This window comes from Helicoverpa zea, chromosome 21 (assembly GCF_022581195.2).
Source record: "Helicoverpa zea isolate HzStark_Cry1AcR chromosome 21, ilHelZeax1.1, whole genome shotgun sequence".
NCBI classification, from domain to species: domain Eukaryota; kingdom Metazoa; phylum Arthropoda; class Insecta; order Lepidoptera; family Noctuidae; genus Helicoverpa; species Helicoverpa zea.
The window spans coordinates 2,450,036-2,471,440 of record NC_061472.1 but is presented as its reverse complement, the minus strand read 5'-3'; the positions used below and the strand labels follow the sequence as shown (position 1 = coordinate 2,471,440).

Below are 21,405 nucleotides of genomic sequence, written 5' to 3'. Positions count from 1 at the left end.
TTTTGTGGTAAGACGGTATATGTCTATCTTTTATGGTTGACTCAGAATAACACGTTTAACTCTTTGCACAAAGTCCGAATCTAACGCGGACGAAGTCGCTGGCACAAGCACAAGCTTGTTTTACATAAAAATGTGACGTTTTGTCATCGGTCGGGTTATACCCGCCATCTTGAAAAAGTGTCATTCTTTGTTTACGTTTTGGCTAACGGCTCGGTGAATAGGGTATAGTAAAATTACTACCTATCTTTTTGCTGCAAGGAGGTGTGATTTAATATATTCTTCTTAATTTTGCAACTCCTTTTGATATATATTAACGCCTAGATTGTTCGGCTTTAACATAGCCGATGTGATTCATTATGTTTAGCTGTTTTATGAACATTTCGGATTTGAATAGTTTTAGATGTTCAGTGGTTCTTTATCGAGTAACTACTGGTACTAAGTATGCGTTTCTATTATGCAAGTAATATGTGACGCGGCTTTCGAATGTAATGCTTGACCAATAGACAAAATAAGAGATTTCCCAAAATCTCATGAAAAAGATGGCATTGAGAAAGTATTTTTTTTTCAAATAGGCCTTTGCAGGCTCTTATGAAACGTCACACTAGTTTCACGGTTCCAAAAAGTTGGTCTCTGGTGAAGGGCCGGCAAGAAACTCCATGGTCACTCTTTTTGAAATCGATCATCCACATCAAAAAGAGTGACCATTCTAGATCCATTGGATCTAGAAAGGTATTAAGTATACTTGATATTGAAGGTTATCAGTTCTCAACCCGCTTGTCATTGGCAGAATCGTCGACATCACGTTGCACGTTGGCATCGACATGGATTCCCATAAATAAAAATAGAATAGTATAGAAGGTTATCAGGTCATGGCTAATTAATATCCATGAGGTATACTGCTATCAATATTATCTGCAGTGAAAATAACGCCATCTATCGGCAGAAACAGCAAACGCATTGCCATCGCGAGAATCTTCATTTACTTGCATAATAGCGACGCAGGATGAAAACATAAATATTTTTATACACAGGAACTCGGGTACTCGATTTTACTTATTTTAAGTAGTTATTTTTTAATGTCAATGCAATTATTTTTTATATAAATAAACAATAATTGTCAATCAATTTATTACTTAAAGTTTATCGTCCATTTAATTATTATTTTTGATCGTGATGTGAAATTGTAAGTATTTTCGGAAGTGTAAGAAAAGTGATTATAGTGCCAACTTGTAGTTAGATTATAAAATTGGACATCAAAAAGTGTTTCTAGGTTACTCCAACCACCTATTTCCAAAATATGGTTAAGAACTTTAATCGGAGTTATGCTAGAAATGAATGATTTCTGTGGAGGGACTTAATTTTCTAAACATTGGGATCAACGGATAGTAAGAATTTTGTATATTTTTCTTTATATATCACCTTTATATTATTATGTGCGTGATCAAATATTTTAGAACTAACCAATCGTATAATATAGTTCAGGGTGAACTTCAACTCCAATTTAGATAAGTATGTAATCAATATTGTGTTTAAAACTGCTACAATATTAACAACGATAGATATGCGAATTGAAAATACTGCCACTTAATTAGTCAATAAAATAAGCGTAACTTCAATTCAGAAAATAGGCATTTAGGATCTTAGCAATAGTGCATCTCTATAACAGTACCAACTAATATAACTAACGCATAGTACTGAATAAATATTATAATTAACACAATTTCATATTTAATTAGAACTCATTCGTCATATGAATAAATCTTGTAGCGATCAATAACCATTTATAATATGTATTTGAATTAAAAAAGTAGAATTCTTGGTAAGCAATGGAGAATTAACATGTTAAGTAATCATTAATGTGGGAATTGCTAACATCTATCTATATTATATCATTATCAAATCTGCTGGCAGAAAAAATAAAACCTTGACGTTGGTTTAAACTGACCATATTTACATAAAATATTCATTCTACATCTAATGTACAGAAATCAACTTGTAGCCATTTTAAAAAGCTGGATATCGTAATCTTATGTAGTTATATAATTTTTTTACCTTTGAATTTTACGAAAGTAAAATATGTACATAGTGTTTTGTATGTCGTCGCGCAAATTCCAATGTCATGATTCAGTTTGTACAGCGCCATCTACCGGTGGAGAGCGTACTTGATTACTTCTAGTTTCTAATGACAGATGTCGCTACGCGTATGAAAAAACATTTGTATTCTCAAATGTATGTTGTAGTTTAGTAGTGTATAAAATTGATGATCGAACGTATTATAAGTAGGACAATTTTGTTATTTGTTAGTTGCATGCTAATGTGGTATGTAAGCTAATAAAATGAATTATAAAATGAACTATATTTTTTCTGTTTTCTCACCTTATATAAATCCTCATTGATACTGATTTACTTTGCATTCAACAGCTACTACGTAGTCATTGATCCATCGTAATCAGTTCGGCAGAAAATTGCGTTTTTGAAGCTGTAAAAATATTTATCGAACCTTTTCACACGCTAACAATGCTAACAAAAAGTACCAAGAATGGATAAAAAGTGACCAGTGGTTAAGCATTTACGCTCTGCATGAAAAGTAGCTTCAAACCCAACCATTATACAATGAAAACCGTAATATTAATCTAACTTTTCTTAACAGTAAAAAATAGCATCTTTTCAGAGCTTCCCAGCAATAAGACCTAGCATTAATATTAAAATTAGTTTTCATTTAAACAGGGTTTAAGTCCGACGCGAACGTTAGTTTGGACACTGAAATATTACACCTCCGCTTGTGCGCTGAGAATTTTCAATTTACGTTATTGCTTGGGTTAGGAACGCTCTATTTATTAGTAGCACGTCATTTATGGTTCTGAATGAAAAGATGATGGATATTAAATTTTGATATTTACATAATGTAATTGCATATAAAACTTATGATTTTCTAATGCGAAATACCCAAAATAGTACCACCATTTGAATTTGGATTGGATTAACGGTATTAAGGTAAATAATGTCTGATATTAGGTAGGTGATATGGGATAGGTTAGGTTAGGTACTCAACAAAAAGTGTCTACGTACACACTAATACGAATAGGTAACATGAAAATGAATTCGATAGGACGTAAAGCTTGTTTTCTTTTAGTTCGAAATTGTAATTCAAATAGCTTGGACTTTCTTACGAGCAGAAGATAGTATGGTGAGGGAAATATCAAATAGGTAGTCTGCTACGGACATGCATATTAGAAAAATCCAGCATTTAAAACGTTTACAGACAATTAATCTCATATTCAATATTTAAAAGACGTTTAACGGGTTCAGTACTAAAACGACAATAAAAAGTCGATTAAAGTATTTGAAGTCGTAAAATTTAAAATTTTCCCGAACATTACGAGTGAATACCTTTCTGTTCTATTGGAGTTTATGGTCGTCCCGTGTGGGGCATAAAGTATAGAGTTCTTTTTGTTTATTTTTATAGGAGGTGACGTCACTGGAATTGAGATGCGTTTCGTTTGAAGCCATGGATTTTAGGATTTTGAAGTGCGTTAAAATAGTACGGCATATAAATGGAAGTGGAAAGGATTTCCATCTCTTTATTGATATTTATAGGTACTTTCAAGTTATAGGAACCTCTAAGTATAGCCTATGGACAATATCTATAGCCTAAGCTTCTACCAGTTAATTTTGTAGCCACTCTTCTAGGCTTATTCTTAACTTAAGAAAAATTACATGAATATTTTTGCCCTCTAACTCGACTGCCGTTTGTTGTCTTAAAAGTAATTTGTTTTAAGAAGACCTGTAACGATTTGAAGAATAAAATAGAATGAAGTTATTGCCTCCAGCGATTGGAAACGTAAAGTAGCTACAAATTGGCAAGGTTCCTTACCTACCTACTTTTATTTGTAGCATACAGGTTTTTATGTGGAGGGATTGTTATTCGAATTCCCGAGGGTGAATACAGGATGTAAAATATTATCTATCAAATCGCCTCGGTCATTTTGTTTTGATTTGATAATACAAGGTGTTGATTTGCATTTGTGCCATACTTCAGGAGGAGGACATAAAATACATAAATAATCGATTGGAAATACAGTAGACGGGAAATAGCTATTATGCACTGTTTTATTTGTCATTGTAATGTCGTAGTATTTCAGAAGTAATCCAATTTTATGAATGAAATTTATGAATAATCGTTTCGTATGCTTTGTGTTTGCGTTTCTGTGAGGGAGCAGCACGGTTTTGAGGCCAGTAACATACGCGCCGAGTTTAAAAACGGGTAGGTGACATTGACGAATTTACGAAAAAAAATTAAAATCAAAAATTTTCGTACCAATTTTTTTGTTGATATGGGTTGAGAATCATTAGTATAATTACGTCATTGACTATGGCACGCATGCAAATCAACAGCTTGTATTTGTTAAGGTCCAGGGTTGCCGGGCCAGCTAAGCTAGTAAGGTGAATAAAAATAATGCTATGCCGGAAACTCTTTTAGTTAAAAAGCTTCTTTTTATAGGTACCTTCTTGATTGCTAAACCGAAACCTTGTAAAACGACTATTAAGGCCTAATTCAAAGTACTTAATTACCGGCCTTTCATTTATAAGTTTTTCTCACCATACCAGTTTCACTACTTCGTAGGTCGTTAGAACTTTTTACAACTTACAGAATTTGGCAGCAACTCAGGTAACGGACTGTCAATATAATAGACGTCACTCAACAAGAGAGGTAAAAAAATATACAAAAGGCTACGTCCTATATTCGGCAAGTATTAGCATATTAAACGGCGCCCAGGGCGACAGATACCGAAGCTTTGTCAGCATTATACAGGGTGGAATACAAAATAATATGTAGGAAAATAATAATTTTCAGTATTCCCTTTTGTTTTTTAGATTTATGAGTGTGTTAGATTGATAGGCAGGCAATTTAAAGACACATTTCTTAGAGTAATAAATAAGGGAAAACAAAATATTTCATTGATTTGCAAGTGAATGGATAAAATATTTGTGCCTCTTCTGCCGGTCCTTTACATGACTTATAAGAAGGTATTAAGAAAAGATAAGACGTCTAAATAAATAATAATAGGTAGGTCACTTATTCTAATCCATAATTTTATAAGCAAGTAGGCAATTTAAAATGACTTAGGTAGGTACCTAAGTATATCCATTTGGTTTTTCTTACTCATTTAACAATTTAAAAACGAAACACCATGTAGGTAGGTACCCAAGTGTAGCTTTTCGGATATCAAAGATTACAAAGCGAACGACACATAAATCATATAAATGTCATCAAGTCATACATTATGTATTATTTACATATTTCCTACCTGAGCTCAGATTTTGTCAGGAGAAATGTAATCTCCGTATGAATCAAAAACTTTATAAATTTGAAGCTGATACACTAGAAATTTGATTAAACTATTATAACTTTATTTTGAAACTGATACACTTAAAATTTGATTTGTCAAGTTTGCAATTGTTATCAGAAAACAATATAGTGATAACCAATTAAGATCTTTTTGGACCACTATTTTCAACCGTCAGTTGAAAATAGTGGTCAACCTATCCGAAATCTATATCTTTACAAATTGACTCCATCTAAAAGTTGTCTGGAAGAGATTGCTTTAAGCGATAAGACCGCCTATTGTACTCCCACACACATATTTGTTTGTTATGTCCTTTTCTACGTTTGGTGTACCTACAATAAAGAATATTCTATTCAGTTCAACCGCAAAGCAAGTTTTTCAAGAAACAAAATTGGTCACAACGAAGGGATGATCATTTTCTTTATAAATGTGAAGCTGATAAACAAATTAGTTTTTAAAGTTATTTGATTCATATGGAGGTTTGATTTCACCTGCCAAAAATTACGCTCATTTGGCAAATGGGCAAGAACTGAGAATAGTCATGACAACCTTGTTAAATTAAGAATGTCCAAAAACTAATGAAATGTCGTCTTATAGATCATCAAATATTGGAATGTCTGTACTTCAAACACCCAAGGTACAAAACAGTTCATTTAGAAATTAAGAAGAACATTCATACTAAATGGAAAAAATCTCAAGGTCATATTATAAATTATTGTACTTCTCAATATAGATTTTAATAACAGCGATACTAATCAAAAACACGGGCACACCTGTGAATTCATATATACTTGTGTCGCTACCAGCAAAAGTGGAGTTTATTTATATTCCCACAACGGACATAAATTGATACTGGCAATAGAAGCTTAGCCAGAAGTTGAAGCAGTCACTTGCCATCATGATACCCAAGCGAAAGCTTCCGAATCAACTAATCGTATCCGAGTGGGTACTTAAAATCATTGCAGCATGTCGTCTCTTACTTGGCAGTTACATGAATATCACCGAATCCAAACCTATCTGCTATTTCATGAAGTTGTACTGCATTTGTTTCTCTGCTGTCGTTGTCGCAAACTTCTACTTCATTGAAGTGCATGAAAAGATTATTTATTCTTCGATCTTCGTTTCAATCGTTCAATACGCTTTGATATCCTCCTTGTCTTTAATATACGGCTTTAATCTATTTTTAAACTTTTTCACTGCCATCAAGACGAACGACAGAATTATTGGTTTCGAAAGAATGTCTCTGATCACCCGTTATTCGTATTTGATCATTTTTGTAAATTCTGTTATGCGATATGTGATTACTAGCTTTGGTTCAACGTATATTCACTCATTTATTGAGCATTTTTTTGTTTTCCTCGCCGCTATATCCATGGACCTCTACTATGTGACAATCATTATCATTTTTGCGTTACTACAAAACCGCATGAAGTGTCTGAGATTATTCGTAGCATCCAATTCTGTCCCCATTTGTATTACTGCGCGGAATAACGTTGCAAACAGTATCCGAAATGTAAGGAAGAGTTTGGTTTATTATAATAATTTGTTAGATTACTTGGAAGGGTTTGGTCAGCAGCTTCAATCTATGGTACATTTAATTTTTACCTACATTTTTTTGCATTACCAGAACTGGTCATAGACACCATTTCATTTCTAAGTCTCTTTTTTTATTGCAGCTATTTGTTAACTGGATTTGTTATACTTCAAGAGTGATTATCCTGTTATACGGCATTATAGTATTTTATTCCACTGGGGTAAGTTAATTCATAACATTAACTGTAAATGATCTAAGGTGCGAGTACGGGCCTGCTGTGCAGACCATGTCCCACCTCACCGCATGCCCACTGTGCCCTGAAACTTGCTCGCGGGAGGACCTTATGAACGCGTCCGACCGTGCTCTCGCTGTGGCGGCATATTATGCTGACAAACTGTAGTGTCACTGTAAAACATGTCATCGACACGAAAAAAGAAAATAAATAAATGAAATAAAATGTTTCCAGCACTATACGGACCTATTCTTAGGAACCCTTACGATAGGGGTACTACAATCAAAAGTGATGATCTATTCACCAGCGGTGATTGTAGAGGTAACTATACGTGAAGTGGAGAAAATCAAGTCCATTCTAACCACACAAATATTGAGAACCTCAGGTAAGATCTCCTCACAATTTTAATTGCGTCAGGAAGAATGCCTATTTGCGTTATAGACGTACAGAAAAATGACGCAGCGTAAAATTGCACATTCATGCCCCAACTTGACCATGAGTGTTGGTGAATGCAGTGTGGGTACTTTAAGCCAAGGAGATGTTGCCCATCTTCTTAAAATATACAGACCCAGAGACAAAGCTGGGTGATGAAGAACTGGCATTCTATAACACGTTGTATATCTAATTTCTTTCCAGACGAGTGTTTCCGGTTCGAGCTGCAGACGGCGCTGCAGTACGTGCGCCTGCGTCCTTTCCGATACACGCTCTGCCGCGCGGTGCCGCTCGACATCAACCTGCTGGTCACCTCCACAGCATTTTGTATTACTTATGTCATTGTAGCTTTGCAGTTACACCATTTTGCTGAATAATGTAGATATTTAAATAAAATGTTAATGTTTGTGTGAAAATGGTCTATAATTTGAACAGCGTTTTTGGGACACGAGAAATCTCGAAGAAGTTTTACATCAGCATCATAAACAAGTAAAATCAGTATAAAAAGTACGTCTCAGTAAATAAGCCCTAGTAAATACTCAGGGTACACCTGTATACATGAAAGTATGGATCGAAACGACCACGGTAATCTCAGTCGACAGCAGTGCAAACTAGACATTTTTATAGTTGCTCTTATCTAAAAAATCATCACGCATCCCGGTTGCATAAATTTTCTTCTATATAAAATTAAATATTAAGTGAGTAGGTACCTACAATAAAAACACGGAGGGCCGAAATAAATAGAACCTTCCAGAAAACGCACTCAATCAAGATGAATGACGTGTTGCATAAACATAATCTGAGGGCACGGCAGTGCCCCAGCCAAGACTCGAGCAAAGCGGGCACGGCCGTACCATCTTTTCTCGAAGCGTTTCGCGGCTATTTCAGCCCCCTGTATCTTCCATGTGAACAAAGCTAGGAGTTTAGGTTTTCGATGACCAAGAGTAAGTATTAGAACAAGCTCAGTCTCAAAATTACAAGACATTTGAATAAATAGTTTACGAGATATGAGCGATCAAAGTTACACCATTTTGTCACTGACTCACTCACTGACCGATCATCAAAAGTCTAAGGTACTTCTAGCAAACTTAGAACCTTCAAATTTGGCAACAAGATAGGTTATTACCTACATATAAAGGGAAAATTATAAAAACCTTAAAACTTAATTAAAAAATAGGAAACAAATTTATATTTGCGGTTTTTCAAGAACATTGTGTATGAATTTTGTCTGCATTGATAACTTTGTTATTTATTTATGTACAAAATGTTACTATTTGTTTTATTGTTACGTAGTGGTATATTGTTATTATGTATTAAATATACAACATATGAATAAAAAAGCTAGGTTTAAATGAAATGAATAATGATAAAATCTTTCATATTAAAGCAGTGCGATAAACACTGCATGCTCGCTCGATAGATGGCGTTGTCCTGGTCTAAATCGCGCTATGGTTTCGTTACATAGCTTAGTATAAGTAGTACTTAAAAAAAAAATCTAATAATTTCATGTGATAGCGTCATCTACCTCTGAAATAAATCTCTTTTAGGGATGTGACATTTAACATAAAAAATCGATTTTTTACTAATCGATTAATTTATCACTAGGAAAAATCGATTTTTCTTAAGAAAATAATCGATTTTTAAATATTAATCGATTTTTTCCTAATTTATCAATTATTTTCACAATGAGTCCCATAAATAGTATATCTATAGATTTATAAATTAAAAATAAACAACAAAAATTTTAAGTTCTTATATGTAATCAACACAAATTAACGTTTTATAACAATCAACTTATTTATATATTATATTATTAAAGGTTCAAATTAAAATGTTTTTCACATAAATCAACAAAAACAACCGTAACCAACGAATTCAAACTAAAATGTTTTCCACATAAATAAACAAAATTTAATTAATCAAATATTAAAAAAAAAAAAAAAAAAAATTCGTAGCCATCGTAGTTCAAATTAAAATGTTTGTCACAAAAATTAACAAAATTTAATTATTCAAATATTATATAAAAAAAAAAAAACTAAAAATCCGTAACCAATGAGTTTAGTAGCAATAGTTTAGGTAGTCGTTTAGATAAAATTCGGCTCCTGGTCTTTGTTAATATGGCTCCAGCTTTCGAAAACAGTCTCTCTGCTGGAGCCGAAGAAGCAGGTACCAGAAGGTGCTTACACGCCAACTGTGTGAGTTGGGGATAAGCTCCCTCATAGCTTCTCCAGGATTCTAACGGGTCTTCTTTCAAACCTATGAGAGGTGCAGCTATGTATAAGTTTAATTCCGATGTCTGACTGTGATTTTGACTATTTATAGTCTCCAACAACAGCTTGTTATGGGCTTCCCAAATGTCATCATTATCTACATTAGCAGCAGCCGAAGTATTTGATGGTGGGCAATGCTCAGGTTCTCGCCCTCGGTTTTCTTCAATACATCGTTTTATATAGTTAATTGTCTTTGCTAAATATGTTCCATCACTCAAGTGTAATTTTTTAAATCGAGGATCTAAAAATGTTGCTGTATTAAACAAATGAACTTTTTGAATATGGTCGAAACGTTTGTTAAATTCATTTAATATTGAATTTTTTAATTGAACTGCCAATTCATGCATTGGATCTGCTTTTTCCAAAAACTGTTTTAGGCACATTATAATGGGAATAGCTTTGCTTGCGCTGACATATTTTTCACTACACATCTCCTCGGTTACTTTTTCAAACGGTTTGAGAATTTTGACGACCTCTTTCAGTACGGCAATTTCACTAGCTTGAACCATAGGAGGAGCATTAGGGTGATTTAACAAAATGCCGCCCACTGTCCCACTCATAGCTATAAACCTTTCAAGCATATGCAATTGTGAATTCCAACGCGTTGAAACATCTCCTACCAGGTGTTTAATTTTTCCTTCTGGTACATTTTCAGCCTTTTGAGAATTTCTTAATTCGTCTGCACCAACTCCGCTCTGATGGAACCATTGTACAATTCTGCGAACTTTATCAATAAATACTTTTATTTCATTCACCATGACTGAATTTTGCACAACAAGGTTTAATGTGTGGGCTATGCAACGAATATGCTTTGATCTACCGAATGCTAATTCAATGGCTTTTACTATATTTGCACCATTGTCGGTAGTGACGGCCACAATTTTTTCATCGGGAATTTCCCATTCTTCACATATATTTTTAATAGTGGTTGATAAATATTCGGCGGTATGACTCTCCGAAAGCGGCTCACAAGCTATATTGAAAGAAACAGTTTTAAAATTGTTGATACAATGAAGAGTTACTCCCAGGTAGCTCTTCAGTTGTAAATCCTTCCATTCGTCAATCGTTAAACATACATTGGTAACGGATTGTAACTTTTTTATTAAAATAGTTTTTTTTTCCTCGTATTTTCCATCAATGATGCCGGTTATCGTTTTGCGACATGGGATTTTATATAATGGTGCAAGTAATTTAATCAGTTTTCCGAACCCTTCTCCTTCGACCACGCTGAAAGGAAGATTATCGCGGTATATCATTTCTGCTATGGCGTCTGTAATCTGCTTGTGTTTTGAGCCTCCGGATCCAAATTCCGATATTTTTGAGAATGATGCTTCTATACCCATTTTTTGTCGTTTAGGAGTTGAAGACCCTACAGAATCGTAAATTTGAGATGCGGAAATAATCGGTATGGTAATCACAGAGTCTTCAGAACGTGTAGATGTCGATGGCTCAGCAAACAAGTATGTGTTTGATTCTTCCTGCGAATTGTTTCCCGATTTGACAGTATGATCCTACAACCAAATCATAATTGGTTAAAAATATCCTTTAGCATATGGCTACCAAAGTAAAAGAAGATTTCGTATCATAGAAGCCAATCAAAATAAAACAAAATTTTGACTTGATCAACCACTGTTTAGATCGTAAATTAATTTGTTATCTGAATCGGTACATATATCTTTCGATTTTTAAACACGCAACCCTAAACTAGAACTGTCAAAATAAGACTTTTGTCATTAATGTCACTCAATGGCCTGGAAGGTTTTTAAGGCGGCAAAACTAAAAGTGCATGTTTTCTTATTTGTATTTTTTTCAAAAACTTGTGTTTCGGCGAGATTTAGTGTATGATTAATAATATGAGAATAATGTGAGAGAGTGCGAGTGTTGCAGAATGATATAAAACTGAAAATCATAAATTTTTTGTGTTCTCTCCTAATTAAATCCAAATTGTAGGCACTTACCTCTTTATTTTCAATATAATTTATGAGACTAGAGTGTTTCCTTTCCATGTGCTGTTTTAAATTGGTAGTATTACTGCACGTCTTCAAAATTTTAGGGCAATGTTTACATCTAGCATTGCCGGATTTATTGTCAACATGGAAATATTGACGCCAAGTACTTGTCGTCCTTTTAGTCGTAGACATTGTTGACTAGACTTTTAATAATACTTTATAAAACTCAAAACTTTTAGTAGCGAAAAGCTTTCGTTTTACGGAGTTTCACTAACGAATAATGAATGACATATCAACCAAATGTCAGTAAAATAGTATAGTTCACTGACTCCATCTAGTGAATGTTTGATTAAATAAATCAACTAAACTGTCTTAAAGGTACAGAAGTTATGTCGTCATAGATGGCGTTAATACAACATCATAGAGATAGTATTCTTTGGTAGTTTGCGTTCCGGGCCAGAAGACCAAACTTAATGTCGGGGGTTGCAGATGAAAAATCGGTAATAATAGACTGAATTATTTAAAAAAAAACGATTGTTAATCGATTATTCATATAAAAAAATTACGCATCAAAATCGATTTTTACTTAAAAAAAAATCGATTTTAAATCGATTATTTCCATAATCGATTATTTTTTCACATCCCTAATCTCTTTTATTCTAAAAGATATTCGATTAAAAAATTCAACAATTTCGAAATTTTTTAGGTTAAAAAAATATTGTTTACGTGCTACTTTAGGTGTACATATTTAGTTTGTTATATATTTAGTTAGTTGCATGTAAGTTAATTTAATTTGTTATACCTATACTTAGAGAAGAAAGAGACCTACAAAAAATAAATTAGATCCCACCAAAAACATTAAATGTAAAAAAGCCAATCCTCTACGCAATTCCTCCACCGTAAAAAGTTTTGAGATCACATAGAAGCCAAGTCCTGTTCTACTTTATTTGTAATAATAAATCAATATTTTGTGACTATATCAATAGTTTTGTTCTCATTACAATAATACTGTCTTGGCCATGAGCACAAGTTAAAAGTCGCTCCTTGTAATAATGTGTAAATACCATTGAATTGATAAATTCTATATGGACATGATTTTACGATTGGACTGATTATGGACTGATTGGAATTTGAGATCACCATGGACTAAACATGCGCCATAGTACATGTGCAGTTCATTGATGTTGGATGATACTGACTGTCGGTCATTTAGTAACAATTGAATAAACTAAAAGTATTTAATTCTGTGATATTAAACTTCATGTTTGACTTTCACCTCTCCAAGATATGCTGTATTATATTTGTAGTTTTTTGTGCTCATGGCCAAGTCAATATTATTGTAAAGTGAACGAAACTATTGATATAGTCACAAAATATTGATTTATTATTACAAATAAAGTTGAACAGGACTTGGCTTCTATGTGATCTCAAAACTTTTTACGGTGGAGGAATTGCGTAGAGGATTGGCTTTTTTACATTTAATGTTTTTGGTGGGATTGTTTTTTTATGTTTACAAAAACAACTGTAAAATTTTACGTCCATCGATATAAGAGTTAAGAGTGAGTTATAAATAGTTTCAAAAGAAAGACAGATAACTGCTGCATATGAAATGTTGATAGAATGGCATCATTGACAGTAATGAGGGTCATGATTTTCATTTTTGGTGAAGATGTTAAGTTGTATTAGCTACAGACGAGGATTTTATATACATTTTAATAAAATATGTGATAGAAAAATAGGTACAAAAACCGAATGCAACATCTAGGCAACAACTGATGTCTCAGAAGAGCTCATTAATCTGCTAAATCTTGCCATCTTTAGTTACAATCGGGTAAGGACTAAGAATAGTCATGACAACCTGGTTAAAAATATAGACTGTCCAAAAACTAATAATAAATCTTCCTTTAGAACATCAAATATTGGAATACTTGAATTCCAATCACCTAAAATCATCAGAAAACAAAACAGTTATTTTCGAATTTATGAAGGTCATTCAAACGCAATGGGAAAACTTCTCAATGTCAGATAAATTATTGTACTTCTCAATATAGTTTTTAATTACAGCGATACTAATCACAAACACGGGCATACTTGTGTAACTACCAACAACAGTGGAGTTTTTTTTTATTCCCATAACGGTCATAAATTGATACTGGCAATAGAAGTTTAGCCAGAAGTTGAAGCAGTCACTTGCCATCATGATACCCAAGCGACAGCTTCCGAATCAACAAATCGTATCCGAGTGGGTGCTTAAAATCATAGCAGCATGTCGTCTCTTACTTGGCAGTTACATGAATATCACCGAATCCAAACCTATCTGCTATTTCATGAAGTTGTACTGCATTTGTTTCTCTGCTGTCGTTGTCGCAAACTTCTACTTCATTGAAGTGCATGAAAAGATTATTTATTCTTTGATCTTCGTTTCAATCGTTCAATACGCTTTGATATCCTCCTTGTCCTTAATATACGGCTTTAATCTATTTTTAAACTTTTTCACTGCCATCAAGACGAACGACAGAATTATTGGTTTCGAAAGAATGTCTCTGATCACCCGTTATTCGTATTTGATCATTTTTGTAAATTCTGTTATGCGATATGTGATTACTAGCTTTGGTTCAACGTATATTCACTCATTTATTGAGCATTTTTTTGTTTTCCTCGCCGCTATATCCATGGACCTCTACTATGTGACAATCATTATCATTTTTGCGTTACTACAAAACCGCATGAAGTGTCTGAGATTATTCGTAGCATCCAATTCAGTCCCCATTTGTATTACTGCGCGGAATAACGTTGCAAACAGTATCCGAAATGTAAGGAAGAGTTTGGTTTATTATAATAATTTGTTAGATTACTTGGAAGGGCTTGGTCAGCAGCTTCAATCTATGGTACATTTTATTTTTATATACTTTTATATTTCTGGAGCTGTCCTAATAATCTTATCATTTCATTTCAAAGTCTCTTCTTTTTATTGCAGCTATTTGTTAACTGGGTCTGTTATACTTCAGGAGTGATTATTCTATTGTACGGCATTACAGTTTTTTATTCTACTGGGGTAAGTTAATGCATACCATTAACTACACATGGTCTAAATGCAAACAACTGTAATAAAATATTTCCAGCATTATTCGGACCTGTTCTTGGGAGCCCTTCTGACACTACTACATTCAAAAGTGATGATCTATTCACCAGCGGTGATTCTAGAGGTAACTATACGTGAAGTGGAGAAAATCAAGGCCATTCTAACCACACAAATATTGAGAACCTCAGGTAAGATCTCGTCACAATTTTAATTGCGACAGGAAGAATGCCTATTTGGGTTAAAGACGTACAAAAAATTTACAAAGCCTAAAATTGCACTCACCAACACTCATGCCCCAATTTGACCATGAGTGTTGTCGAGGGCAGTGTGGGTACTTTAAGCTAAGGAGATGTTGTCCATCTTCTTAAAATATACAGACCCAGAGACAAAGCTGGGTGATGAAGAACTGGCATTTTATAACACCTTGTATATCTAATTTCTTTCCAGACGAGTGTCTCCGGTTCGAGCTGCAGACGGCGCTGCAGTACGTGCGCCTGCGTCCGTTCCGATACACGCTCTGCCGCGCGGTGCCGCTCGACATCAACCTGCTGTTCACGTCCACAGCATTTTGTATTACTTATGTCATTGTAGCCTTGCAGGTGACGCATTTTGCAGCTTATTGAAGTTTTAATAAAGTATTTTGTCTGTTGTTCTATTAGTGTTTTTTTTCTTTCGCGTCTTAATTCTTGAAAACTGTGATTTAATTAAAGCAAGTCAAAATGATCATCCTTTCGTTCTAACCACTTTTGTTTCTTTCTTCTTCTTAAAAGCTTGCTTTGTCGTTGAATAGAACAGGAATATTCTTTATCGTACACCAAAAATAGACAAGGATATAACAAACAAATATGTGTGAGTACAATAGGCGGTCTTATCGCTTAAAGCAATCTCTTCCAGACAACTTTTAAATGGAGTCGATTTGTAAAGAGATTTCGGATAGGTTGACCACTATTTTCAACCGTCAGACCAAAAAGGGGATCTTAATTGGTTTCCACTATCTTGTTTCTTGATAACAAGATTGTCAAAATCGATAAGGAGGACTATATATATAAAGTTTTTGATTCAAATGGAGATTATCTCTAGATTTCTCCTGACAAAATTGCGCTCAGAGGTAAGTAATATGTAAATAATCCATACAATGATGACTTTCAAATGATTTACCTATATGTCGTTCGCTTTGTACCTAATTTTTGATATCCGAAAACCTGTACCTATGTTACAGCCTTTTTATCGTCCCACTGCTGGGCTGCGGCCTCCTCTCACACGGAGAAGGATTGAGCATTAATCACCACGCTTGCTCAATGCGGGTTGGTGATTTCAGACTTTATAGTCCAGGTTTCCTCAAGATGTTTTCCTTCACCTTTTTATCAGCCATTGGTGTTTAAGTATACTTAGAAAGTACATACAAACTTGAAAACCTGTACCTGGTGTTACATTTTCAAATGGTTAAAGTCTTAAATGAGTAAGAAAACAAAATGGATATACTTACTTAGGTAAGTAATTTTAAATTGTCTACTTGCTAATTCAACTATGGATGAAATTAAATAACTACATTTTACTATTTCTTTAGATGTCTTACGTTTTCTGAATACTGATGTCATGTAAAGGATCGGCAAAAGAGGCACAAAATATTTTAATAATTCACTTGCTTGCAAATCAATGAAATATTTTGTTTACCCTTATTTATTGCTCAATGAAATGTAGAAAATTGCCTGCCTGTCAATCTCATTCACAACCCACACCCATAAATATAAAATACAAAAGGAAATACTTAAAATTATTATTTTTCTTCATATTATTTTGTATTCCACCCTTTATAATGCTGACAAAGCTTCGGAGTTTGTCGCCCTGGGCGCCGTCAAATATCCATATTTTTATTTCAAACTAGCTTATGCCAGCGACTTCGTCCGCGTTAGAGTCGGACTTCGTGCAAAGAGAGGAAGAAATAATAAACACCAGCCCCTCCAATTATCTAAATCTATGCGTACTGCTACTACTTTAAGAATTAAATGTAAATAATAATTTGTAATTTGAACGCATATTTAAACACTACCAAAATAACTAATAGGTACTAACCTATTTTATAAAATAACAACAAAAGAAAGTTAAAAATAAATTATTTAAAACCTAAAAGTCGCGCAATAAGGTTGAACGCTCTGAACGTCGATTCGCATCAATCGCACCAACAGCCAAATATTGTATTGATTTCTGACACTTACGCGAATATTAGACATTTAAATAAAACTACTTTTACGGATTTTATCGCGTTATATTAATATTATTTAATCCCGACGTTTCGGATCCTTTACAGCATCCATGACATCTCCGATGTCAAACACCGCCGTTCCAGACAGTCAGCAGTTTGTGAACACACACTAGACAAGGCCCAGCATTACATCAGATTTGATAAAGGGTATGATTTAAGCTGTCACCAATTTAATTCATTTTGTGTTTCTTAAATAATAGGGTTTGCCCTCAAAATAGTAGATTTGTCACCAAATGTAGTCACCAAACAATATAAAATCATTTCCACAATAAATTACCGAAAATCATGGAGATATGGGGTCAAGTACCAAATAAATGATTTTGTATGTATTATAATAGGTTTGTCCTAATAGTATTTAAGCAAACTAATTTAAAGAGATCACCAATAAATCATATATTATATCACTAGAAAATTTCATGAAGGTCTAAAAATGTAGGGTGGTCGTCATCATCATTTCAACCAAAAGAGTCTACTACTTAACTGGCCATGTGCCTCCCCCCAAGGGCTTTAGTTTCCACAGGTAGTATAAATATATTTAAATTAAATTTCTAGCTGAATAGTAAATAAAACAATTAATCAAAGTCAAAATAATCAATATTTATTGTTAAAAATCTCACTGCCCGCGCCCCGCATCGTATGATCGTACCTACAACCAACCTACAACCCATTCGTTGAGGCCCGAAAGCGCGCCAATTTGTCTCCCTTCCCTTCCTCTTCCCTTTGAACATATTTTTATTAAAATTATAAACTGATGTATTAAATTGGTAACGAATACATTATTTTAATAACTGAACGAAATAAAATGTAACTACTGTATTGGTGACAAAATAACAAATAAAAAGGAGTCGCAGTCAGGGATCGATTAATCGATTTATTTGGTGACAGATCTACCATTTTGAGCACCAAGCTATTATTTAAGTAATAAAACTATTATTATAAGAACGAAGTTTATATTCATGTAATGCACTACAATTTTATTGGTAATCCATCTCATATTTTACACATTATATTAACAATAATTTGCTAATTCATACCTGGGAACACTCTTTGTTTATCTGAGAACGAAAATATTTCGTGGCGATAGATCTATTTATTAGGTGATACAACTTGATGACAAATATAAATTTTGGTGACAAAAAATATAGTTCCCTTTGATAAAACACAAGTCCTTGCAAGAGAAAACCGATTCCTACCTAGGATGATTCGCGAGGCTATTGAAATTAAAAAACATCCAAATTTCAATAGAGAAGATGGCTGGTGCATACCACCTGCTTGGAATCCCATCATAGAAACTATTAAATCAAAATCCAAGCCTACAACTGTTCGACCTATGGATACAGTGAGCTCATTTTGCGTGAATCGGATTGTCAATAATAATCAACAAAATGTAGGGTAGCTGTTTGTAACTAATATATCAAGACGACCAACACCTTAGTCTGCCCGTGACCATGGATGCTGTAAAGGATCCGAAACGTCGGGATTAAATAATATTAATATAACGCGATAAAATCCGTAAAAGTAGTTTTATTTAAAGCCAAATATTGTATGAAGCTCGCGCAGACACCGCGTCGCGAGCCGCGTCGAGCGCGGCGACCGTTGCACAAAAATGGTCCTTATAGCGTGATTCAGTATTCACGCGCGTTTTTCATGTATATAACTTTGGTGTTTCTTCACCGATTTATATGATTCTTTTTTTAAATTTTTTAATGAATGGGTAATACTGTTCACTATTTTTAATTAGTGTGAGTGAGAGTGTTATAAACGTAATAGTAGACAAATATAATCAGAAAGCTCCGAACTGCTAAACTACCGAGAGTTTTACGCGTTATTGTGAGTCAACCATAAAAGATAGATATATAGTGTCATGGGATATTTTTTACATAATTTTATGAACAACATGTCCGTGATACATGGTTTCTGTGTAGCTGTAACCATTAGGGCTACACACGCGACGGAAGCTTAAAAAATGGAGTAACTTCTCCCGTTTTCCCAACATTTACCTTCACTGCTCTGCTCATATTGATCGTAGCGTGATGAAAAGTATCCTATAACCTGCCCAGGACTATGAAGAATCATTGTACCAAGTTTCATTAAAATCCATCACGTAGTTTTTGTTTCCATAACGAACATACAGACAGACAGACAGACAAAAAATTTTCTGATTGCATTTTTGGCATCACTATCGATTAATAAATAACGAAACTGGTAAATCGGTCAGTCATGAAAAGAAGTTTGAAATCCTAGTCGATAACAAACTTGTTAGTCATGCGGACGACGTAGCAAAAGCCTTTAACGAGTTCTTTGCCGATATACCCATAGCTACAACTCGCTCCTTAAATTCTTCTTCGACTGATGCTGAGAAGCTTTTGCGTAGTAGTGTACCCAAGTGTGACTTCTTATTCAAGTTTAAGCATGTAACGCCGCATGACGTCATCAATGTCTTCAAAACTCTTAAGACAAAAAACACCGGTGATTACTGGGGTATTTCCACTAAACTTTTAAGTAATATCATTGACATTGTTGCTCCCTATCTAGCTGTTACATTCAATAAATGCGTTGATGCGGGTGTATTTCCCGACCTCATGAAACAAAGTAAAGTCGTTCCCTTGTTTAAATCAGGAACCAAGTCGGATATTGGTAACTTTAGACCAATTTCAATTCTACCTGCGTTTAGTAAAATATTTGAAAAGTTAATACTCAAGCAGTTGCTCAGTTATTTTAATGTAAATTGCCTCCTCCATAGCGAACAATATGGCTTTACTAGAGGTCGTTCGACTACTGATGCTGGTGTTGCTCTTTTAAAACATATTTTTAATGCATGGGAAAACTCTCAAAACGCAATTGGAGTCTTTTGCGACCTCTCCAAAGCATTTGATTGCGTTCAACATGACACACTTTTACGCAAGTTACGTTATTACGGCGTTCAAAACGGAGCTTTAAACGTCATAGAATCATATTTAAATCATAGATTGCAATGCGTAGACATCAACGGTGTCAAATCTTCAGGCCTACCAGTTCAATTAGGCGTGCCGCAGGGTTCTATTCTAGGTCCTTTCTTATTCTTAGTGTATATAAATGATTTACCATTCCATTTGAAAAATATATGTGATGTAGTATTATTTGCAGATGATACATCTCTCATTTTCAAAATTGATAGGAATAGACAGCAATTTGATGACGTGAACAATGCACTCTCCTTAGTTACGCACTGGTTTACAGCAAATAATTTAGTTCTTAATGCTAACAAAACCAAATGTGTTAAGTTCACCTTGCCTAATGTAAAACACTTAGGACCTAAGATTATCCTAAATAATGAAGTTCTTGAAACTGTGAAGTCAACAGTGTTTCTGGGAATAACAGTTGATGCAAAGCTACAGTGGGGCTCACATATATCTAGCCTCGCGGGTAGACTTAGTTCTGCTGCCTACGCCGTCAGAAAAGTAAGACAATTCACTGACGTAGACACAGCTCGACTAGTCTATTTTAGTTATTTTCATTGCGTTATGTCCTACGGTATTCTACTGTGGGGCAAAGCTGCAGATATAGAAAACATTTTCGTATTACAGAAACGAGCTGTTCGTGCAATATATAAGTTAGGTAGCAAGCATTCCTTAAGGGAACTTTTTAAAGAAATAGGTATCCTTACTGTGGCATCGCAATTCATCCTTGCTAACATATTATACATTAGGCAGAATATTCATCACTACACCAAGAAAAGTGATGTCCACAGTATCAACACTAGGAACAAGCATAAACTGTGCGTACCCATTCACAGGCTTCACAAGGTACATGGAACATTTATGGGGCTTGGTATTCGATTTTATAATAAACTTCCTCAGTCGTTTTTAGAATTGCCTTTTGATAAATTTAAAGTGCAGATCAAATCTATCCTGTCGAAGAAAGCTTATTATACAGTTAATGACTACATAAACGATAAAAATAGTTGGTCCTCATGTTAAACACTGGACAGCTTCAAAAGTTATCATTATGAGTTGATGTGATTTATATTATTTTATACGTGACATTTTTTTATTTTATGTATACTGACTAATTACCATCATCGTTCTGTTTTTACGATGAGTTGTTCCTTAATTTTGTAAATGGTCTACTAGCGACTGCGAATCTATTAGTATTAACTGTTTTCTTGTAGTGTAGCTGCAAGTCGTCATGCTCCCTTTGACGGTATTGCTTGCGGTAGCGTCGGTGGTCGGGTTGCCTCCCTCCCTCAAAAATGTGCGAGGGGGGCGATGGCTGATCCTCGCGTTATGCTCGTGAACGGGTGCTGCTTGTGGTAC

At 34.3% G+C, this 21,405-nt stretch overlaps 1 protein-coding gene across 1 annotated transcript; it reads left to right on the top strand.

Moving 5' to 3' along the window:
- The first annotated feature begins 7,567 nt into the window (after positions 1–7,567).
- On the top strand, positions 7,568–15,517 carry LOC124641035. The gene is made up of 4 exons (XM_047179043.1): positions 7,568–7,634; positions 7,751–7,854; positions 14,888–15,035; positions 15,295–15,517. The coding sequence occupies exons 1-4, from the start codon at positions 7,568–7,570 to the stop codon at positions 15,468–15,470; spliced, it is 495 nt and encodes a 164-aa protein (XP_047034999.1). The 3' UTR covers positions 15,471–15,517.
- Positions 15,518–21,405: the final 5,888 nt, after the last annotated feature.